Source organism: Aythya ferina (assembly GCF_964211825.1).
Source record: "Aythya ferina genome assembly, chromosome: 16".
Classification (NCBI taxonomy): Eukaryota; Metazoa; Chordata; class Aves; order Anseriformes; family Anatidae; genus Aythya; species Aythya ferina.
Window position 1 is genome coordinate 8,978,183 of NC_140315.1, and position 23,980 is coordinate 9,002,162.

Here is a 23,980-nt window from a genome sequence, read left to right on the forward strand (position 1 = left end):
AGTTCTGCAAAATGTTGGGAGCGTGGGATTCTGTTAGGAGTTTTAATTTTGGTAAATACTTTAGCTAGCATATCTCTGGGATTCTCAGGTCTCTTGTATTGTAGGCTTGACTGCAATGCTTTCAAAAGTGGTTAGAAACATTTCTTGTGTAAGTAGGTAGCTAATGCTTATATCCATGCTTTAATGGGTGATTAAGAAGGTTAAGCCACGTGTTGCCTCTGTATAAGCTGTTCTGCCTCTTCAGCCCCTGCATGGTGATGCACAAGCATGGCAGAGCTGCCCCTGTCAGGTCCAGGGCATGACTTCAAGCACTGTTGTAAAACCTGCAGAGTGAAAGAGTGGAAAACAGGAGAGTTGCTTATCTGCCTTTTCCTCAGTTGCTCACAGCCCCACCAGCTAAGTTTCTTGGTCTTTGCAGTTCTCTACTATTATGTTGGACAGAAGCTGCCAGCCTGAGCTGAGGAGGATCCTCTGTTGAGGACTGACCACATGGAAAAGACATTGGCTTTTGGATCTCCTCGAAGCTCCTGGTAACTTATGTTGGTGACTGCAGTTGCTAAATGGCAAGTTTTTAACCTCTTAAAGTTTCTGCTTTAAGGAGTGCCTCAGTGGCTGGAAGCAAGTTCCTCTAGTGCTGGTCTCTAAGAGAACTAAAATCATAGCATCTCTCCTGAAAGAAAGGAGGTCAACTTTGAGAAGTCCAAGGGGAAGGGGAATCCTACAGAGTGGAGCTGAGCATCTTTCAATGACGAGCCCTGTAAAAACAAGGTATTTTTGCAGAGCCTCAGGTGACTGACAGAGGAATGGTCTAGGAGAAAACACGAAGGTGACAGTATGAAAAGCAGCAACAGCTGGGATGAGGCAGTGCGGTGGGTTTGGGCAGCACCGTTGTGCTCAGCAATTTTGGTACTGGCACCATGAGCATGCTTGCTTTGCTCTCCCTGCTTTTTGAAGAGTTGGTGACTGAGCTGATGGCTGGTGGGAGTCTGCTGCCGTGGAGCTGTGACCAGTGGAGAAAAGGAGTCGGAGAGCTAAGTTGTGCAAGCTGCAGCTGTTGGGACACAGTTCCATCAGGAGGCCACATCCTTCAGGGTCCACATGATGGTGCAGAGAGGAGGCCGTACTCTCTGCAGGCTCTGTGAAACTCACTGCTGGATGCAGCCCTGTAGGAATATCATTTTGGCTCTCAGCAAAAAGCTGTGGGTCCCTGGCAGGAAGGAGCATGAGGAAGATATTCCCTGACTTTATTGTGAGGCAAGGATCTCATGTGGAATTGGCAGAGAAGTTTTCTGTGGTCTTTCTAGAGCTGTCTGACCCTAGCTATAGGGTCAGCTTTTTGTTGTGAAAACAAAGCAGGCTGAGAGTGGCTTCCAAAAGCCAAACAATCCTCCCATCAGCCTTTAGCTGGTTGTGCCCATCATCCCCTCTGGCTGCTGGAGAGCATGAGCAAAACCCCTTCCCCAGCAATGGTTGGGTGTGCATCTGTCTGCATGAAGGAGTGTTGAGCAAGCCAGGAGAGATCCTCGTGTGCTTGAGCTTGAGAAGGGCAGGGGGCATTAGCTAGCTCCTTGGAGGCAAGTAGGGCACATACCCCGGGGGACTTCCCAGAGCCAAGCAGCCCGTCATCACGCAACATGTTCCGCTTACAAAAGCAGCAGATGTCCAGGATTAACCAGGGCAAAGGATGAATTCTGCAGATTCAGCAGCTAAGCAGCACGCATCAAGCTGAGAGAGACAGCCCCGCGTCCGCATGGGGGCACAGGGAACTCATTAGCACAGTGCTTTGATCAGCCCAGAGCGAAACGACCTCTTCCATCTCCAATGGAAGACTTATTTATTATTTATGGTCAATTTATCGCTGTTTTTTAGGTCAGCCCCTGAAGCAGCACCCCTCTCTGAACCCTGGCCCGGCCTCGCTCCCTCGCCGGGGGGCGCACGGAGGCCGCTCCGGGCCCTTCCCGGAGCCTTCCCGGGGCTCGTCAGGCGGGGCCCGGGGGCTGGGGGCGCTGCGGAGCCGCCTCTGAGCGGATCCCGGCGGGGCCCGGCCCTTTCCGGCAGCGCGGAGCCGGGCGGGATGGCGGCACCGGGGGCCGCGGCGGGGCCCGCGGCTGAGGCGGAGGCGGCGGCGGGGCCGGGGGGCCGGCAGCGCGCCCTGGGCGCCTACTCCCCCGTGGACTACATGAGCATCACCAGCTTCCCCCGCCTGCCCGAGGAGGAGGCGGGCGGAGCGGCCGAGGGCGGCCTCCGAGCCCGGAAGGAGGAGGACGCGTTCCTGGGCGAGCAGGACACGGGTGAGGGGCGGCGGCCCGGCCCCGCATGCTCCCGGCCCCCGCGGCGCCCCCCGCCCCCGCGCCGCGCCAGGGCCGCCAGGTCAACCCGGCACCGCCACCCCCCGCCCGGTCCCTCGCGGCCTCCCCGGGGTCGCTGCCGTCTCCCCCCGCGTTCCCCTCCGGCGGAGCCGTGGCAGCGAGCTGCGGGCGGCACGGCCGAGACACGGCGACCCCACGGCTCTGGGGGCTGCCGCACGTTGTCGCCTCGCTGCCCGGGCAGAGCGTATGGGCGTGGGGGGTCCCATCAAATCACGGCTCCGTGTCATTCATTTCACAGCTCGCATCCACATTTCAGCCTTTCCCACTGCAAACATCTGGTGTTGCTCGTCCTGTCTGCCTCGGCCACGTGCTCCAGGGGGGCTGAGTGGTACCTTCCTGGCCTTGATGCTGTACACAGCACGCAGGAGCTTGCTGGGCTCCCACGTCCTTATTTTTCCCAGTCCTTGCAGAGCCCCTCATTGGTCTTGCTGGGACGTGCCTAGAGTAGCGGGCACTGGGACTGACCTGGAAGTTGGTATTAGCAGCAGATACAAGGACTTTGGCAAAGAGCTAGCACTCCTTCCTGCCAGATGCATGATTTTAATAAAGCCAGGTGTACCTTTCATCCTTGAGAAAACCTTTTGCCTGTTTTTATTTTATTGCTTTCTTGTAAATAGTCCAGAGTATTCTTTTTTCTCTTCCATGTCATGCTTCCACAAGCAACATAAGCCTTCGCTGCATAAGATTCCCCGATAACTACCACAAGCCCTAAGCTCTTCCCTGTGTAGCACCACTGACTGCAGTTCACCGCCCCTGGTTTCATTAGTCCCAGGGCCTGCTCCTGCTCTGACCCATTTGCTGAGGGAGCAGGATTTGGGGTCTGAGGAGTGACAACAACTGGTCACAAATTGCTCCACAGCCAAGTGCATGCAGCTCCTGGACTGCTCGATAACCCGCAGGTGGATGTCAGCGCCACTCGCACCGTGTCCTAGGCCTCATCTCACTGTGTCCAAGTGGTTTTCATTGTCCTCATCCCATTCCTCCCAGCACTCCCCTGTGACTGGACCCTGCAAGGTGAAGTTGCTGTGGGCAGTATGGCAGGAGTAGCACGAGATCTCTTGTTTTGTGTGTGGGGCACAGGCAGAGGTTTTTGTGGTTTGGGCTATGCAGGGGTCCTGCCAGGTGCAAGTCTCCACTCTGAGCACTTGGTGTCCCCAGGTGCCACCTGGAAGAACTGCGTTTCCTGTGCTGCCACGTGGAGCCTCGCATTCATCTGACATCGTGTATGTGTTGCAAAAGCCATCCATGCTTCTTCATGCCACATCATGTGCCAAACCCATAGGGGAGGTAATCCAGACCTTTGGTTTCTGCCACACAGATGGTCTCACTAACAGGGGTGTCCACTGTTGTGCTGTTGGTGATGGGGAGAACCAGCCCAAAGGACTACAGAGTGCCATGTTGCAGCGCCCACTGGGGCATGCAAACAGCTCTGGCCTCTGCTGTCCCCACTGCAGCATGTCCTGAGCCAAGGTGGTCCTGTGTCCCCACAGCACCGGTTCCCACAAGAAAACAGGCCTCCTCCACAGCTCCTGTGGAAGCCAAGTAGGGTTTGGTGGCTTCTCTTGCAAGGAAGAAGGGGGAACACTGGTGCTGGGACAGGTATCTGCACATTGGCCGCACAGGATGCGTCTTGCCCTCTGTGCTCCAGACCAGCCCCCTCCTGCCGAATCATGGCCACGCTGTCCACATGTGTGGTGGTTTTACCTTGCTAGGCAGCTGAACTCCACCACAACCATCCTCTCACCCCCGCAGAAGAGGAGGGGAAGAAGAAAAGGAAAGAAACAAACAACTCACGGTCTGAAATAAGGATAATTTAATTATAGGAAAAATAATCATTAAGGGGAAATTATTATTAATTAAATAATTTAACTAAAGGGAAAGGGAAAAGGGAAAGGGAAAAAACAAAAACAACAAACACGAGCAAAGGCTGTGTGGAAGTGCAGAAGAAAGAAATTACTCTCTGCTTCCCACCAACGAGCGATGCTTGACCACATCCTTGCAGCAGGGCCTCAATGCATGTAGCCGGTGTTTGGGAGGACAGATGTTTTCACAACAGGAGCCCACCCCTCCCCTCTTCTTCCTCTTTCCACCTTTTATTGCTGAGTGTGACCCCACATGGTATGGAACATCCCTTGGGTTGGTTTAGGTCAGCTGCCCTGGTGATGTTCCTTCCTCACCTCGCCCACCCCCAGCCTGCTGGCTCTGGGGGTTAGAGGGAGTCCCGATGCTGTGCCAGCACTGCTCAGCAGCAGGCGCAGCACTGGGGTGATCCCACTGCTGTTCTAGCTACGAGTGCAGAGCACAGCGCTGTGTGGGCTGCTGCAAGGAAAGTTAACGCCATCCCAGCCAGACCCAGTACACCATGCAGCACCTGTGGGCACACAGAGCGAGCTGCCCAAGGCCCTGTGGGATGCCTGAGGCTGTGCATGACACCCCTTGCCAGGGCATCTCTGCCACCCCCACCAGGGACACCCCAGCCCTTTGCCCTCAGCTGGGGCAAATTAGAGCTGCCACCCCCCTGCCTGGTCGCAGGGACCTGCCTGGGGCTGAGCATGGCCCTGGGGTACTGTCACAGGACAGGGTGGCAGCCCCCAGGGAGGTGCTTCTGACAGAGGAGGCAGAGGTGCAGCAGGGCTGTGGGGCTTTCTGCTTGCTTGTCACCAAATCCAGAAATGTCCCCAGAACAGAACGGCCCCAGGACAGGCACACAACCCTGCCACTACCATCACCACCCCTTGGATGTCTGCTGAGCGAGTGACGAGCTGGGCTGTAGGAACCCCTCAGCCTTCACCTCCCCAGCCAAAGTTCCAGGTTTGTGCCCCAAACTCCTGCTGGGCCCCAGCAGCTCACGGTCCCCCAGTCCAGGCCAGCCCCGCTGCAGACTGGTGGGGAGCAGTCCTGAGCACCTCGCCCTTGCTGCTGCGTGCTCCTCTTCCTGCCCTGCTTGTTTTTGGGGAGCCCCAGGACCTCCTGGCTGCCCTGAGCCGATCGGGGCCAGGTGGTGACCATCAGGGACAGCCCAAACGGTGCTGTCTGGGTGTGCTCAGCAGGCCTCCTGCCCACCTCAAAGGCAGCAGCTGATCTGGGCAGAGTCAAGGTATGTTTTGGATCTTTTTGGTCACCCTGAGACTTGCTTTCTGCCTGGCCAAAACTCTCTCCCATTGCATTCACCACCTGGGCATTCAGCACGCAGCTGGATCTCGTAGGGGATCTCATCAGCCAGAGGAAGGAATTCAAGCAAAGCCTGTCCTGCAGCCAGGCCTGGAGGACCCGCTGAGGTCCAATTTGCAGGTTTGTTCTTCTCTGCCCCCACTTCGTCATGCTTCAGTGGATGTTTCCTGTGCCTGGGCCTCTGTTTTGCTCAGATGCTCAAGCATAGCTCCAAATAAGGCTGCTGCTCGTTCAAATCTGAATTTCCTTTTCTTCAGTCTTGATGCATTTATGAGACCTGTTTGCAAGTCAGCCATCCAAATGGGTCCGTCCCTGGAAGCTTGTGAACAGACTAAAATGGAGAAAAAATCCATCTTTTTTTTTTTTTTTCCTCTTAATCTCCATGGAAGTCGTCTTGGAATATGTAGAGCTAAAGGAAGGAAACAATAAAACAGCCCAGAGCAGCATCTGAGCCAGAAAGTCTATTGAGAGCTGGTATCAATAGGGAAGGTAATATCCTTGCTGGACACAGCTCCATGTAATGTTAGTGCTGGGTAAACACTGCAACAGGAGCCCTGTGTTGCTCAATACCTAACCCTTGTTTTCTCCCTGCTGCTCACAAAGACCCAGACTCCTTCCTGAAGTCTGCACGTCTCCAGCGCCTGCCCTCGTCCTCCTCGGAGATGGGCAGCCAGGACGTGTCCCCTCTGCGGGAGACCAGCAAGGACCCGTTCTCCGGAGACTGCAGCTGCCGGCAGGACGGGCTGACTGTCATCATCACTGCCTGCCTCACCTTCGCCACAGGGGTCACGGTGGCCTTGATCATGCAGATCTATTTCGGGGACCCTCAGGTAAGATGAAACTGGCTTTAGAGCATGCTGTGGGCTTTGGCTCTGAAAACAGAAGAGGTTCCCTCATCTGCCTCCTTGCCAGTGGTTTAGCCCTGGTAGGTGTCAGTGAGACCCTGGGTGCTGAGTCCCTCTCTCAGCAATTGTCCTAAATTCATAGAATCATAGAATAACCTGAGTTGCCTGAAAGCTTTATCATGTTGCTTTTTTAGGAGCTGGGGGCGATTGGTGATGTCAGACTGAGGTCTGAGCTCCTGCACTGTGCTGGGGCAGCTGTGCCCAGCAGGTCTGGGGATGATGTGGAGGCAGCAGGCAGCCCCACTGGTGTCTCTCCAGCCATAGTCAGAGCCAGCTGTGAATGCTTTTCAAGAGCTGCTCTTAGAACAGCAGGAGGTAATGTCTGTGCATCTCCACTTGCAGAGTTTTAGGGATCCATATGTCAGGGCCCATCTCTGGAAGGATCTGTGCAGGGGAATTGCTGAAATCAGAGTTGACCCCTCTGCAGAACCCTCCCATGGAGCAGTGCTCCTCTGCAGAGCAAAGGCAGCGTGGCCATGGGGTCATGCCATCCTCAGGAAAAATACACTGCAGAACATTTTCAGCTGTAGCCTGAGGGGCATACAATCATCATGGTCATCTTCTCCACCTCGTGCCCAGCCGGGCAGACCTGGCTGCAAATCCAGAATGGGAGCTTTGCATATTTTTGATTATTTGCTTTCTTACCGGAATTCAAAACATGGCTGTTGGGAGTGGAGCAGCTTGGCCATGCGGCTACCTGGCCAAAGCGGGTTGTGATCCTGGTACAACCATCTCCTCTCTGGCAGATCTTCCAGCACGGTGCCGTGGTGACGGACGCTGCCCACTGCACAGCCCTGGGCATCAAGGTGCTCAACAAGCAGGGCTCCTCGGTGGATGCAGCCATCGCCTCAGCCCTCTGCGCAGGAATAGTGAACCCCCACGTGTCGGGCATCGGCGGGTAGGTGGTGACCCCTGCCCTCTGCGGGTGGGCTCAAGCATGTTGGTTCCTGTCCTGCCAAGCTACAGCATGCAGGACCAGGACTCTGGCCTCAGGCAGTGGATGTGTCCATGTCTGCACAGGGACATTGACCTTCCCACAGGCTGCAGCCACTGAAAGGGCCCAACATGGCAGCAAGGAACAGAGCCCCCTGTGAGGGAAATTCTGTGCCTGTGGTAGCAGCTGCCAGGACAGTCCCAGCCGCAGGCTTGAGAGAGTTGAAAAGTGACTGTGGGTGACTGAGCCCCCGTGCGGGGTGCCAGCAGCTCACAGCACCCAGGGTCAATCCCAGCACCTGCAGAGATCGAGCACTTCCCTCTGTAAACTCTGCTTCTCATTAGCAGGAGCCCAGGGCCCGATTCCAGCCGGCCCTGACTCCAGCTGGCCCCGACTCCCCTCCGGTACATCCCTGGGCTGGTGCCTGTGTGGGCCCAGTGCACTTGGCTTCACAGGAGATCCCGGGAACATTGCATAAAACCACCCGATAGCTCCTCCAAGCTGGGCAGGAGGTTGCTCTGTTGTAAGCAAAGCACCTGCTTTGTTGCAAAACAGCTAGTATTAGAAAGAAAATCCCACTCTGTCCTAGCCCAGCAGTGGAACAGAGCCAGTGGCTCTCTGGGCAGGCTGTCAGGGGCTGACCCAGCCTTGCTGCAGGCTCAGTCAACTCAAACCCACGCTTTGTGCTGGCATTATGGCAGTGGCTGCATCTGGGACAGACGGTGCCGTGCCATGACCCCACTTTTGCCACAGGGGTGGGGTGATGCTGGTCCATGACATCCGGAAGAACCGGAGCCAGGTGATCGACTTCCGTGAGGTGGCTCCCCTGGGCATCCCGCTGGAAGGGGACCTGCAGAAGGACACCAAGGTGAGGAGCCTTCCCTCAGGGCCAGAGCTGGCTGGTGTCCCCAGCTGTCCTCTCCCAACAGCTCTTGGGCCCAGTGGAAGATGCCCAGGGAAGTGGCTGGAGACCTCTTCCACCATGGGATGTCGATGCCCTGTAGACATGGGGAGCCTGTGGGAAACACTCCTTCATCATCCCTGGAATGCCTGGAGTGTGCAGGGCTTGGGGAGCAAGGAGGTCCACTGGGGTGAGGGCAGGGAATAAGGCATCTTCCTCCAGCAGGGGGTAGCTGGGAGAACAGAAGTTCCAGGAGGGAGCAAGGTCCTGTGTCATTCTGCTGGGTTATTTCTCCTGACCAAGTTGGGCTGACACTGGTATTGAAAATCCTCTTTCCTTCCAACAACTTGTTCCCTAATTTAGTGTCTTGCTACAGACCCCTTCCCATCTCCTAAAAATGATGCAAACACCTTCCTTATGAGCATGAATTGCAGCTCCTTGACTTGCAGCTGGGGACCATGTCCTCACAGGAAGGAGACTCTACTCTTCTTTTTCATCCTTCCTTTTCTACAGCCAGGTCTGCTGGTGGGGGTGCCAGGCATGATACAAGGCATGCACCAGGTGCACCAGTTGCATGGGAGGTAAGCTCTCTGCCCTGCACAGGCTGTGCCCCATGGTCCCCGGGGAGCTGGGAGTATGCAGCCCCTCACCATCAGACTGTGCTCTCAGCCACTAGTCAAAAACATTAGTAAGCGGGTAGTTGTGGGCTTGTGTTGAAAAGTACCTTCATCTTTTGGCGCTATATTTAACAAAAGAAATAAATCAGCTTGGTCAGATTTTCTGCAAAGTGAAATTCTGGCAAATGTTTTCTAACAGGACAGACAGTTAATGTTATCTTAGAAATATGTGCAGAATATTTTCACGCATTTTCATACATTTTTCAGCTCTCTCTTTAGCTAGACACTGAGAAATGTGGTTGTCCTTGTTGCCCTACTGGGACAGCAAAAGGGAGAGTCTGAATAACTGCTCAGGAATGTGAGGTTTTGCTCCAAAGATGCCCATTTCCCCATCTTTGCATTGTCATTTCCGCTGGGGCACAACACGGATCACTGTGATGATCCTGCTGAAAAGAAATGACAAAGCTCAGTGCTCATTTTGGCCACAACTGGCCCTGCAGCCTGGTGTGCCGAGAGCCCCCAGGTGCAGAGGCCAGCCTCTGCCCGCTCCCCTGGCTGTGCCACGCACCTCCAAGGCACGCGGCTCCTCCTCTGCTCTCCTTTGGCAGGCTCTCCTGGTCAAAGCTGCTGGGCCTCGTGGCTGCTGTTGCTCAGGACGGGTTTAATGTCACACATGACTTGGGTGAGCACATGCTGGGGAGTCAAGGTGGCTGCTCCGTGCAGAGGAAGCCACCACAAGGGTACCAGGCTGTAGGCAGGGCTTGAGAGGGGGTAGGTGGTTGTACATGGGGTATCAGAATGCTTTGGAATTGGAAATGGGTGGTGGTGGGAGGTGAGCGAGTCAAAGCAGGGGTCTACAAGAGGGGAGCGTGGTGACAGCTAGCCTGGAGCCCTTCCCCCGGGCTGGTGGGGAGGTGGTGGGGTTTCTTTGGGTTTCCTTCCTAGCTGCAGTGGGGATGCAATCTACCCACCTGCAGTCTGGCTCGCTGGTTTGGAAATGGCAAGAGGCAGCAGCAAGTCCCCAGGTCCCCTGCATGTCCATGCATCCTGGGGTTTCTGGATGTCCTTCCCCTGCCCCTCCCCTTCTCACCAACAGCCAAAGCTCTGACTGAACTGAAGGACCTGAACTACTCTGACAAATTCCGGGAGATCTTCCTGCCAGATGGCCAGCCTTTGCTGCCTGGCATGTTTGTGAAGCGCCTGGACCTCGCAGCCGTCTTGGAGCTGGTGGGAGCAGAAGGGCCATCAGCCTTCTACAGCGGCAACTTGACCCAGGAGATCATCTCTGAGGTGAGACACATCTGTCCTTGTCTCTGCCCAAGGCCACGGGCACAGTACAGCCTGGGATGGGAATGCCACCTGTCACATCACCTCGTTAAGCTGGGACAACACCTGGAGATAAGCTCCTCACTCCTTATTGGAGAGGTGCATTACTGGTGAGAAGAAAATTGTTGTCGTTAATGGGACTGTCTGAGTTACAGGCTCTGTGAGGATGATTTGAAAACAAAACTGTGAGCTTTGTGGGTGGATGATCAGACAGTCTTGGTTCCACTTAGGTTTGCCCAAGTTTAACTCCTGTTGCTGGAGGTGCTCTAGAAAAGAAGGCAACAACAAGGAATTATTCCAGTAAAAAACAAACAAACAAACAAAAACCAAAAACTACTGTGGCCAGAGTGGGAGAGGTGATGAATATTTATGAGCACACTAAGACAATTTTTATGGAAGTTATACTGGAAATCTACTTTATACCTGTGTAGCTGCAGTCAGGGTGGTTAGTGGGACCATTTTCCCCTGCCATCATGGTTCAGGTGATGCTCCTTCAACATGTAATCAGGAATCTGGGCTGGGCTTATTCAGCTCCAGCCTTAGACATGTGAGTTCTGTGTTAGGAAACCTTCTATGGTTCACATGGACCACAGCGGAGGTGGAGAACAATGAACAGAAGTCCCAAGCCTGTGGTACATCTCCACAGCCTAACCCTGCTTTATCACTCCTTTCCCCTGATCTGAGGGCTGCTGCAGGGAAACACAGGCTCTCCATGGAGGAGCAAGGCCCAGGGTTGCAACACAAAGGACCTCACCAGGCTCTGGATCAAGTGTGCTAGTCCAACTTCAGCTGCAGTGCGAAGTGCTGGCTTCCCACATCAGCTTCACAATGTTTATTGTTTCAGCAAAGGAAGGGTTGGTAAAACTCCAAAACACCCTACCCTTTGTTTCTATCATGAGCTGGGAAGGCACTGGTGCAGAAGTGTTATCCAGGGAATTTGAGACAGTGTCTGCAGTATGTGGCTGAATGGGTTTTCTGTATTTTCTGCGCCCTCTGACTCCACCTGCCCCATGTCCTGCAGCTTCGCCCCAGCTCTCCTTTGGCCGAGCTCCAGGAGCTTATGGCACAGGCAAGTGCCTGCTGATCTCAGCCACTGAGAGCAATGTGGCTGGCTCTCTAGGATTGCCTTAGGAAGGGAACAGGCACTCCACAGAGGAGCTACAATTTCTTTTGCAGTTTTGGGGTGGTTTGACATGCTAACCCCTCTAGATACACACTACTTTAGCTTTCCTGCTTCGGTGACTCCACCACTTCTGCTGGAGTTTTCCTGCCAAGTTAGGTGTTCTGGATGGAAATCCAGAGGACACACCCTAGCAGAACCTCTTAACAGCCTGCATGGCTTCTCCTGGGAGAAAGACAAGAGGTGGCCCATGAGCACAGTACCACCTGTGTACTGACTGTGGCACTTGTGTCAGGGGATTTTAAGGCCAGCAGAGTGATGGTCTATTTCCATCATGATTCAACCATAGAGGACCTGCAGTGGAGGGAATTACCCACCTTTACTGCATACATGAGAATTACTGAACCCAATACGTTCTACCTCTGGGAAAGTATTACAGAAAGACCAAGGGTACATCAACATTTCTATCACCTGAAATAATTAAAAATAGGGCGGGAATTGAGGCCTAAAGGTTTCTTATGATAGGCATCTGCTGCACCCAGGGTCCTTCCTGGAAGTAGTCAAATGCTTCATAACCATTAGCATACGCATCCTTGCCACTGGGGGGGTGAAGGGGGGGGAAGAAGGCTGCAAGGCAATGCAAGTCCCCATCCTCATGGGTTGGCAGAACTTCCAGCACAGCTAGAGTGAGCTCAGTGGGTGAGCTTTTGAAGGTGAGCTGCAGAGCTTCCAGAGGTAGTGAGTGGTGAGCCAGGCCACCAAGGCCATGAAAACACAGATTATTCAAGGGATCCTGAAAAAACTAGCGCCTGGATTGCACTGGAAGTGGTCGGAAATCTCACAGGTATTTAACAACATGGTGATTGCTCACCCAGGCCAGCATGAGGAATGCAGAAAGCCTTGACCCAGCTTTTTCAGCATGCACTGCCTTGTTCTCCCACTCAGGTGCACAACTATGGAGGAGTCTTGGTGGAGGAAGACTTCAGCAATTACAGCGTCATAGTGGAGGATCCTGTCCACACGGTATATCGAGGTAAATGCTGCTGCCTGACCCACTGCCACACAACTGCAGTTAAAAGTTTGCTTCATCTGGCAGGAGGTGACAGTGTCTGTAACAGCATCTGCAGAAAAGCCCTCCTGGGAGATTCCTTCTGTCGCCTACTGAGCCTGATGCATCAGAGGAGGTTCAGAAGGTTTCTAGAACTTTCAAATGGGCCTGTTTTTTTCCTTGGTAGTGACCCATTGTGTTTTGATAGAATTTTACTATGTAAAGATGCAACATGGTCACATATTGATGCAATATCTAGATGTACATGCAGCTGGACCACACACTACTGCCTACATCTGAAGATGACTCCCAAAGTTGATCTACAAAGGAGAAAAGCTTGTTTTATGCAAAAAAGTTTTTAAAATATCATATTCTTATAGAAATCCCTGTATTCACTCTCCTTACATCTGTAACATTACAAACCCATTTCATCTCCATTCAGCCATACTGAAGACCAGAAACCACACAGCCAACCAACAAGAATTGAATTTCAGATGTAAAGAAACATCCCTCTCTGGACTTCCTTTATGCATCTTAAAGAAACAAAAGACACAGCAGGAATATTTTAGGAAACACTTTTTAATTATCTCCCCAAATCTGGAAAGGCTTCCCTGTCCTCAAGAATACTACCTTATGGGAAAGAATTATCACTGAACAGTATCTAAAAATGGAACTTCATTTCTCTCTTCTTCCCTTCACAGGTCATCTTGTTTTGACTCCCCCACCTCCACATGCAGGTCCTGCACTGATCACAGCACTGAACATCCTTGAGGGCTTTAACATCTCAAGTCAAGCATCCAGGGGGAATATCTTGCACTGGATGGCAGAGGTAAGAGGAGATTCGACATTTGTCTGAATTTGTTAGGCTGCTGGAGAATAATTCATTTATTCCTTGGTTGTACAAAAGTGTTTGTAGGTAATTCCCAGAGGAGAATGAGCAAATAAACTTCTAAAGTGTAAATCTGAGCTGTGCTGCTGCCTCAGGTAGTTGCAGATCCTGAAGCCTCCTGCTCCCTCATATACAAAATATCGCCTGATACACTCAGCTCCCTCAACATACAGTTTGCCATGAAAATCTGATGCCCCTTGATCCCCATACCCATGTTTCACTGAAGTGGACATTTGAGTTCATAGGGTTTAGCCAACATGCTGGAAGAGCAGGTACCTCCTCTTTGGGGTATCAAAGATGGTATTTCCAGGTCCACCTAAATGATGCTATATGTCTTTCTTTCTTTCTTTGTGTGTGTGTTCAACTTAGACCTTAAAAGTAGCCCTGAGTCAAGCTAGCAACTTGGGAGACCCATCCGATGATGTGTCTGTCACTCATGCTGCAGAAGGCATGTTGAGGTAGGTCTGAGGCTGATGGGCACATTGGTAGTTGCAAGATGTCTGATCTGGATATCATTTGGGGATTTGCTCTTTTCAGTGCACAGGGAGACCTGAGGTTTTTCTGCCTCTCTTTTACTGAGGAAAGGTCAGTCTTTGAGTGTCCAGCCTAGTGATCACTTTCCCACAAGGATCACAGCTGGTACCACAGGTTTCTGTAGATGAATCATCAAATGTCCTTGCACAGAGGTTTCCTGGAGCCAGTTCGATCTTGAGGGTTTCTCCCACTTTCTGAGGCTTCTAACTATTCCTTCTCAGGAGGTCAGACAAACTCTCTCTGCAGTACATCCAATGATGCAGGAGAGGCCAGCCTCAGGACTTCAGCCCAGCCTGCTACCTCTGAGCCAGGTTTAGCCATGGTTGGTGACCAGTGCTGGATCTGTCTCACCCTCCTCTGCACTCAGAGGACCAGCACTCAGCCAGTGGTGACACCTCATGACTATCAGTGGGTGAGTTTGTGCCCACAGATGGAGCCTGGGAGGTTCATGGTGTTCCCTTGTTTTGTGGGCTGAGCCTACTCATTTCCTTCCATCAGATGAACCAGAGGAGCTCCCTGTCCTTAGGACCAGCCTCCTCAGAGAAGCACAGCCCTTAGCTATGTAGATGTACTCCCACCAAGAGATGTCAAGCATTCTAAGCTCATTGCCTTCTTATCCCTTTCACTCCCTCATTGCTGAAGCAAATCAGAAGCTCACTCCTTGCGCCAGCTGATTAACGACTCCCAGTCCTTCTCATCTGATTTCCGCCTGCCGCACTTCTCTGTGGAGAGCGGACCTGCTGCCAGCCAGGTTCTTGTCATGGGGCCTGACGACTTCATTGTTGTGGCCGTAAGGTAAAGGAGTTGCTTCTCTCCACAATATGCTCAGAGGGTGGGAGCGGCGAGAATAAAGCAGGTTCAGCAGGACAGGATGGAGCCATATCTGAAGCTCTGTCACAGGGGGCGGCAGGCTTCCCCCCCAAAACAAACCTAGCCTAGAGCTGCTGCTTCAAGCCTACTGGGTCAGCCCATGGTCTGCCCCTCAGAGAGCCTCAAAAGGTAAAGTTTAGTGAGAGAGGTTGTGCTTTTCTAGACAAGATTTGTGGTCACAGAATAAATTTTGAATTGATCCTTAAAGTAAAAACAGCATTCCCAAGCTCCCCAGCCCTCATGGGGCTGCTCTGTCCCAGTTAGTCCTGCAACAAGAAGAATGGGGAAGATGGGATGGAGACATGTGGGCTGTGAAGGCTTTGAGGTACTGCTCTGCCCTATGCAACCCTACTAACTCTGCCCACAGCCCTTGTGTTCCTGGTTTGGCCAGAGTCTGCTCCCTAGAGAGGTGATGAATTCAGCAGCATGGAGACAGACTCATCATCTAGAGGAGAATCCTTCAGTACAACGAGGGTCTGGCCCACCATTACCCATGTGGTCACTGTGCCTGCTCCCAAATACATGGAGACTCCTGCTCTGTACATCTTACCGGCTGTAAAAAAAAACATAGAATATTCTCTGTCAAACCAAGATGGTAGAAAAAAAATGGAGGACTGAAGGCCTCAAGGTGTACAATAAATCACTGAGAGGAATATTATGAGATTTCTTCTTGTTTCTTTTCAGTTCTTTGAATCGTCCCTTTGGTAGTGGAATAATAACACCTTCTGGAATCCTTCTGAACAGCCAGATGTTGGACTTCTCCTGGCAAAACAAAACAATGAACCAGTCCATTCCCAAGCCGGTAATGAACAATGTGACAATTTTTTTTGAGTTGTGTCTGCACAACTTTTTTTTTCTTTTTTATTTTCTCCACAACGGTGAGGCTGTTTGTTGTCTTATTAATAACTTAGTAGCTTTCTATAGACAGTTCTTTGTATCTTTTTATTATACAAGCCACTGAAACAGAGTAAGCAGAAGGCTTTTTGTGTACCAGTTATCACTATAATGCAATGTTATCAAATAGCATAGTGCAGCTGCATGTCTCAGGCACCTATTTTTGTGCCTGAAGACTGGAGGATAGCCAATGTCACTCCAGTCTCCAAAAAGGGCAAGAAGGAGGATCTGGGAAACTACAGGCCAGTCAGTCTCACCTCTGTCCCTGGAAAGGGAACAGCTTGTTCTGGAGGCCATCTTCAAGCATTGGGTCTGTTCAGCCTTGAGAAGAGAAGACTGAGCGGGGATCTTATTGATGTTCATAAATATCTGAAGTGTGCGAGACAGAGGGATTTGCCCAACCTCTTTTCAGTGGTCTGTGGGGACAGGACAAGGGGCAAGGGCCACAGAATGGATCACAGGAAGTTCTGCACCAACATGTGAAAGAACTTCTTCTCGGTGAGGGTGACGGAGCACTGGGACAGGCTGCCCAGGGAGGTTGTGGAGTCTCCTTCTCTGGGGATATTCAAGACCTGTCTGGATGCCTACCTGGGCAGCCTGCTCTAGGGAACCTGCTTTGGCAGGGGGGTTGGACCTGATGGTCTCCCGAGGTTCCTTCCAGCCCCTACAGTTCTTTGATTCTGTGATTTTTCCTGAAGCCCAAATGCACTTTAGAGCAACTGTCCTTTGGGAACTTGAATTAAGAATTCTTTTCATTAATTATTGCTCTACAGGTTTAACAGTAATAGACAGAAGAAGAAAAATCATAATTTCTTGGAAACATAAAATTACAGATCAGTACTGGTATCTTCCAGTGCTGCCTTGTTGATTCTTCTTGCCATGTATCGCAAAACAGTTTGAGTTGATACTTCAGGAGTGGGTGAATGGCTCTGTGTTTCCTCTGTAAAACTTCCATGAGAGCCATGGCAAGAAATGGGCTGGATCCTGTTAACATCAGAGAACATTGTCATAGTAGCGACAACGGCAGCCTTATCAAACTACAGAGGTGTAATTGCCGGCTCAGACAGAGAGAGTAAGAAGTTAACTTGCACAACTTGAACACCAGCAAAGCCTTTGTCCACTTGCTGAATTTTTTTTGGTGTGTCTTTTCCTCATCTGCAGCAAAACCTCATTCAGCCTCGGAAACGGCCCCTGTCTTTCTTGTTGCCCACCATCGTGAGACCATCTGAGGGGATGTGCGGGACATACCTGTGTCTGGGAGCTAACAATGGGGACAAAGCCTTGAGCGGCATCGTTCAGGTCAGTGCTGTGTCAGGGTGCCCACTCCCTCAAGCAGCTGCTGGGCTCAACACCAAGGGAGGGTCTCCTCCTGCAGTGCACATTTTCCATCCTAATGTCCTAGTCTGTGTAGCTCTGGTAGCTCTTTACCCTATGGAAAGGTCTTTTTAGTGCACTTTAGACTAAATTCCTCCCTGCTCAGCACTCACTACAATTTGAGGATCTGCTTGTAATTTATTATTTGTAATTGGGTGAAGTACTTGCCAGTAGCATGACTGTATGCACAACAACACTGGATTATTAAAAAGAAGGTTGGCTCCCATTTTCCTTACCCTTGAAAAGCATCATTCAGGGTAAAATTAAAACCAATCATTGTTTCCTATTGTTTTGTGAGGAGAAGTAACATACTGATCTTCTGGCTGTAACAAATACAGTTTTGGAGATTATGTCAAGTTCCAGATTTATAACTCTTCTAATTTAGCAGTAACTATGTGACAAAATGCCCATGCAATCCTTAAGAGCTACCATGTTTCTATCAATGATACATGGGATGCATTTCAAGGTTCTCTTCGTGTGTTTGAAAACCTGCATTAGTTCATGCAGTTTGGCAAGCAATTCAAATTCTTCTTTGCCTGCTGCAACTGCAGATGTTGGAGCCACCTATTAGGGAGATGCTCAGGAAGTTCACTTCTCCTACTCTCATTACTTTTTTACTATTGAGGATCTTTCATTCTCTCACAGGTTTTGGTAAATGTTTTAGCACTTAACAAGAATCTGAGTGAAAGTTTGTCACTTGGTCGACTTCACCCACAGCTTCAGTCCAACACCTTGCAGGTTGACAGTGAGTATGGATGCTGGGTGTGGTACAGTCTAGAGGTCTGGCATGTTCAGGAGAGTAGCACCATTTCCATAGCACACTGCTGTGAAAGTGCAATAGCCCAGTGTACAGCTCCCCATGTGGTAGGATCCCTGTTGGGTGCAGCAGGTTTGGGGTCAGACAAAAGTAGTAATCTAGCTTCATCAAAATTTGGAGCCCTTGCTGAGCCATGCTGTTGACTTGTGAACAGTCCCTGGCCCCTCCATCACTACCTCTTCCAACTCTTTTGGATGCTTCTCACCAACCCTCCCTCTGTCCCAACCCACCTCCAAGCAGCAGCCTTGTCCTTTCCTGAAAACCTTTTGTGTGATCTGATATTATGTCACTGCGTATATCCAGATAAACAAGATTGTAAACACATCTTCACCCAGACAGGTTATGAAAGCTAGCAGATCTTCACACACTTTATTACCACTGCCATAAATGCTTTTCTGTCACTTCCCAGTTTGTCTCTCTAACTCCGGGAGCTGCAGAGAAGACAAGGCTTAGGACAAGGCTTTTAGGCTGACGGTACTGGAAATTCAGCATCAACGCTGACACGCTGGAGACTGTACTGCCAGCTCTTGTCCTTGTTATTGCAAGTCTTGGTCTATTTGGTGTTTTTCATAAAGCCCCACATCTTAGCACAGAGGGCCATAAATGATATTTTGTTCTTATTTCACACAAAATAGACAAATTTTCTAGGCCTTCCCATTTCAGAGGAAAACCTAACAATGCCTGTCAGGTGTGACCCACAGGCTTGAAAACTAGAACATAATTAAAACAAATCCAAAACTTCAAAAGGCCCTAATTTGTAGTTTTGGACATTTGGAATCAACAAGGTATATGTATGAGATTTTTGTGTGCCTGCTGGATTTCTCCAGCTGCATCCCCTATTTTGTATCCTCAGGCACTTCTATTCATATGAAAATTACAAAACACCAAATAAAAAAAATAAAAGCAGAAGAGTGAACAGCCTAAGTTAGGCTGGAAGATTAAGAATTACACAAAGGGGAGGTTGGAAAGCTTATCACGTTCTAATTTACATTTGGCAACTTGGTTTACTGTCATTTGTTTTGAGTTGCTTTGTATCTTACTTTGATTAATGCCATTAGTATTATTTTGAATTGAGCTCTTCAGAGCAGGGACTGCCCTTAGTTCTGTAAACAGAATAATTAGGATCATAGAAACATAGAACGGTTTGTTGGGTTGGAAGGGACCTTAAAGACCATCCAGTTCCAACTCCCCTGCCATGGGCAGGGACATCTCCCTCTAGATCAGGTTGCTCAGGGCCTTGTCCAACCTAGTCTTGAACACCCCCAAGGATGGGACATCCACAACTTCCCTGATCTATCTGTGCCAACGACGTATTTTTCCCCTTTTCTAAAGAAGAGGGTCTTCCATGTGTCTGACTGATCTTCAGGATCTTCTCATTTCCTCCCCTACGCAGAACACTGTCCAACTCTTTGCTGCTGAGAGCATGCTCAGGGCGGTGAATGCTGGTCCTCTTCGGCCACTCAAGTCTGTCTGGGACACCTGAAAACACCACAGGCAGTTTTGTAAACACTGGAGATCCCAACAGGATTAAGACAGAGCTTTGTATCAAAGGCAACAGTGGCTTCAGTTACAAACCCCTCTTTTAAAATCCCTACAGGTGAACTTCCTGAAGAAGATATTGAATGTCTTGTAGCCAGGGGCCATGAAGTGGATAAAGTCAAGGTGATCTCCCTAGTTCATGGGGCCAGGAGAACCAACAGCTTCATCATTGGCCTGAAGGATCCCAGGAGCGTGGATGCTGCTGGAGCCACAATATCATAGCACCTCCCAAACAACATACTCACTGAACAAGGCTTTAGAGAGATCAACCCAAGTGATGTGCATGTTCTGAAATGGCTGCCTCCTTCTCTCCAGAGTGAGACCACTGCATTCACACACATGTATCTACACTGCTGAGTAAACTTTCTGTATTCCCTACCCAGGATGACACAGGGGGGTTAGTGGTGCCAACATACATCTGTTTTTTTCTTAAAAAAAAAATATTTGAAATGTAAGCAGCCCAGTCATTGTTATAGGAATGAAGGGAGGACACTTTTCTTTTGGCAGCATCTTATCATTAATTTCAGTCTTTTCAAAAGCCCAATTCTAACCAACATCTTAATTTTAATGAGCAGGAACGTTAGCAAAGAAAACAATGACAGGAAAAAACAGCTGCTGATAATACTGTAAACTTTATCTCCTTTTTTTTTTTTTCCCAAGTTCATTCTTTGCCTGTTGTGTAAGTCAATAATTAATGCAGCCTAATGTAGTATTTGTAGGTGCCTGTATCTGGAATATCAGGGAATCCTTTAATGTTCTGTATGGGCCAGCTGACTTTTACCAGCATGCAGCCTCCCGTGTTAGTTCCTTTTCTCACATCACTGCATACCTTGATTTTTTTGAGTAAATATTTTGAATCAAGTAGCTGTGCATACTCACTGGAAGACCAATTTTGAACCAGTCTGCCTCTTTATTAGCGTAGACCAGCAATTCACTGCTTTTGTTCCCAGAACAGCTGCCCCACCACACGTTTTGTAACCAGAACAATGGTTTTCAACTTTTTACAACTTATGGACCCCCCAGTAGTTTTCTTACATTAGTCCAGCCTCCTCCATAGTGAATTTACGCTTAGTGGTAATGGACTTACTTTGCTTAGATACTCTCTGGAGATATCTTTGAAATACTACACATACACATAAAAATGCACAGACCATGGACTGAAAACCACATGGAAACAGATTAGGTGGATTCAGAGCTTTCCTTACACTGCCTTATCTCAGTCTGCTTTGAAAGCCTGAGTTGTATAATCCCTACAGAGAGGCTTGGGATTTTCTGCTTTCTAAATTCAGGCCTGTACTTCAGCTCAGGTGGCTATTAGAAAAGCTGAAGAGAATGAGAGAAAAGGTACAATATGAAGCAAAAACTACTGAGATATTTTTCTGTCCACAGCACAAAATACAGAATATACGAATAGTTCTGCATTTCTTGACTTAAAAAAATGAAAAAAGCACCACGTCTGTTCACTGCACCATTTCATTCAATCTATGCTTGCACATTTCCTCCTATTTTATTTTATTTTATTTTATTTTATTTTATTTTATTTTATTTTATTTTATTTTATTTTATTTTATTTTATTTTATTTTATTTTATTTTATTTTATTTGTTGTTTATTTTTACTAGAAAGTTAGATAGAGCCACCTGGCACTGAAAAATCTGGAATTTGATCCTTTCTGAGGTCTAAATTGTGATGATTTCCTTCATGGTGCAAACATGTCTATGGCCATTGTACTTATTACATATGTATGTCTGTTTGTTGTTGCCTTGGTCTGTCATCTGATGCACGTTAGCCCAACTGTCTTTCTGAGGGAGCCTCTCAGACACCGATTTGGTTGAAATGCGCCTCCCTCACACAAGCTGCCATTTAGCACAGGGCATGCATGGGTTGGTTGGAGGTGGTCAGGAAGCTACCATAGATAATTGGACTAATTGTTCCTGACACCAACCAGCTGAGCATCTCAAAGCACCTTATGCTAATTCTTGCAGGTTGTGCTGAGGAGGGAGAGAGATGTTTTTAAGCTCCACTGAAAGGCAGCCACCCATGAGGCAGCTACTTAGCAAATGGGAACATCTACAGTATTTTCTGTTACAAAAGCATTAGTGGCCTCAGCCAAGAGACGGGGCAATTACGGTGTTATCTTTGGGAAGTTATACACTGTGTCACCAAACTGCCCGTATGGCAAGAACAGGCTTTCCTCATGAGAGGGACCTCGAATCTATTTGTTTTTCTGTTATAGGCGATAGAACTCATGACTGCCCGAAGTTGGAACATTCACAAAACATAACATATCTTGCAACAGACCTCCTTGGGTTTAACAGGAAGGGGAGGATGCATTTTTGTGTGTTGAATCATACTGGTGGAAATTTGGGACTTTCTGGTAGAGGACAGCAATGATGTGTCCCTCAGACATGGAGGTTTACTGGGCACAACTGCAAAATAAATAGTCAGGTAACTGCTGCTACAGTACTTTGCATGAAATATTACAGAACACTTTGAAAGATAACATTCCTATTTATTCATTCAATTATCTTTCCTAATTCACTTTTGATGCTGCAAACTGTATACATTTGTAAGATAAAGACTCTGGTCTTGACTCAAAACGGCACTTGAAATCCCGAAGGTACAATTTCACAGCAATTAATTGCAAAAAAAAGATAAAATTTAGAATAATTGGAAGATGGGTCTTAGTCCCCTAAGTAATGGCTAAGAGAAATAAGGATATTTTGAATTATTTCCCATTTTCTCTGTTTAAAATGGCATCAGTGTAGCACAGATATATTCAGTACTGAAACCTTTCATCAGGTAATTGGCCCAGCATCTCTGGTACTTTGACTCAATTTGTTGTGAGGAGATCTGATCAAATTAATTTGTGGTACCACGAAGTTCCTGACACTTCATTTTGTACGGGTAAGACAGACATTGTAAAATAAAGGGCCATATCTGGAGATGTGGGTGTGCAGCATCTGCATTGATTTCAACCCAACTATTGCAGATATCTAACAACTCTGAAGCAGAATTTGTCCTGAAACTTGTACATCAAAGTGTCTGAGGAGCTCAGAACACAAAATACAGGATGGCTGAGAAAAACAATAAATAAAATAAAATATTTTAAAAAAGAACAAAATAAAACTAAAAAAAAATAAACAGATGCCTTTGTCAAATGTAACTATTATGGTCTCGAAAGCAATCTACTTGTTTCGGTTCACATTCATGTTGCTTCCCATCGACATATGCAGTTTTTTCATTGGGATAAGCTGATAACAGGATCTGGCACTAAGTGTTGGCTCAATCAGTGGTTTCTCACAAAGGTTCAATGCCATTAATGAGTGCAGTTAACAAGCAGTGCTTTGCTAGCTCTAGATACCACTGTTGACCTCTGTATGTAAAGCCCAGAACACTGCATATAAAAGCCGAAAGGAGGAACAAGGCCAAGGCTGACATCCAGGGGGAATAAGGATGGTCTGGCTTCTCTGCTGTGCCGTTCTGTTCCCATTGTTTTCCTGTTTGGTGCATGGACATGGGGACAGGCTGGAGCCTGCACTGCTCCCACCAGCCTGGGCTGGGTGAAACGCTGCTGATCTCATTGGGGTTATTAGAGCCACGTTGCTGGTGGTTCCTGGGATGAGGAAAGGCTGGAGGCCCCTGCTGCCACTCAGCAGGGCTGTGGGAGCAGCTCCCCAGGTGTCTCTGCACAGTTGCCCGTACCCTGCCACCGCTCCCTGCCAGCCTTACTCCTGCTCCCCACACCACTTCATGTCTCGGGCCTGGGGGCCACCAGGGGCCCACAAAGGCAAACTCAGGTCCCCTGTCTGCCCTTAGATCTTGCCCTGCCCTGTGCAGCCATGCCAGCATCTTGTCAGAGGGTGTCCCAGCTGAGGTGGTGGGTTTCTTCTCATGAACGTTCTTCTCTTTCATGATCAACAAAACTGTATCTATCATGCATCAAAGATGCTGCAGATTTTGGAGTTTGAGGACAGATCAGGTGGAGTGGGAATTGCTCCTGCAGCACACAGGTGTTTTCATAACAGCCTGGGAAAGATCTTTCCTGCTTCTGTGATGGACTTCTGCATGTTGGTCAGAGAAAGGAGAGCTCTAGCAGGCAGAGAGAGCTTCCAGATAGGCAAGGTACCACATGGAAATGAAACAGGCTGGAGCAGAGGGCAGAAGGCATTACACAGCTGTAGCTCTCAAGCACCAAATTGCGCTGCCCACAAAGGGCCCTCCAGTGGCCAGAACATTTTTAGATGCAGATTGTCTTCTGGAACTGAGCCTGTCATAAAGTCCTGTGTGACCACAGCTACTTGTCATGGCTCTTCCTGCTGGCTACAGGCTGTCTGTCCACCACGACTGTCCCCCAGCACCTCCACGAAGGCAGGGGGATGCTAACACCAGGGCATCCCCAGCCTAGCCCTCAGGTTTGTAGCCAGCTGACCACCTCTCTCATTCTCACCATGCTCACTCACAGATTAACATCTAAAAAAAAATCTAATTTACACTAAAAACATTTAAATCATAAAACATTTTAATTTACATCTAAAAACATCTAAATTAACATCTAAAATCCTACATAGCTACGGTCCGGGATCAAAAGTGATTACAATCACAACACAACACGTCTTCTCCCTTCTCTCTCTATAAGTGAGTGCTATACCGGTATTAGAGGAGAAATCATT

General features: G+C 49.2%; 1 protein-coding gene across 1 annotated transcript; it reads left to right on the forward strand.

Moving 5' to 3' along the window:
- The first annotated feature begins 1,278 nt into the window (after window positions 1-1,278).
- On the forward strand, window positions 1,279-22,252 carry GGT7 (gamma-glutamyltransferase 7). Its single transcript, XM_084538424.1, has 15 exons — window positions 1,279-2,291; window positions 6,144-6,370; window positions 7,192-7,343; window positions 8,133-8,247; window positions 8,794-8,861; window positions 9,506-9,579; window positions 9,994-10,187; window positions 12,289-12,376; window positions 13,093-13,220; window positions 13,650-13,738; window positions 14,457-14,609; window positions 15,369-15,486; window positions 16,740-16,877; window positions 17,598-17,697; window positions 19,367-22,252. The coding sequence occupies exons 1-15, from the start codon at window positions 1,844-1,846 to the stop codon at window positions 19,528-19,530; spliced, it is 2,256 nt and encodes a 751-aa protein (XP_084394550.1). The 5' UTR covers window positions 1,279-1,843; the 3' UTR covers window positions 19,531-22,252.
- The last annotated feature ends 1,728 nt before the right edge of the window (window positions 22,253-23,980 follow it).

Coding starts and splice junctions, on each gene's coding strand:
- GGT7 (XM_084538424.1), top strand. CDS start 1,844: ATGGTCAATTTATCGCTGTTTTTTAGGTCAGCCCCTGAAGCAGCACCC. Junction 6,371..7,191: donor TCTATTTCGGGGACCCTCAG/GTAAGATGAAAC, acceptor CCTCTCTGGCAG/ATCTTCCAGCACGGTGCCGT. Junction 8,862..9,505: donor GTGCACCAGTTGCATGGGAG/GTAAGCTCTCTG, acceptor CTCCTTTGGCAG/GCTCTCCTGGTCAAAGCTGC.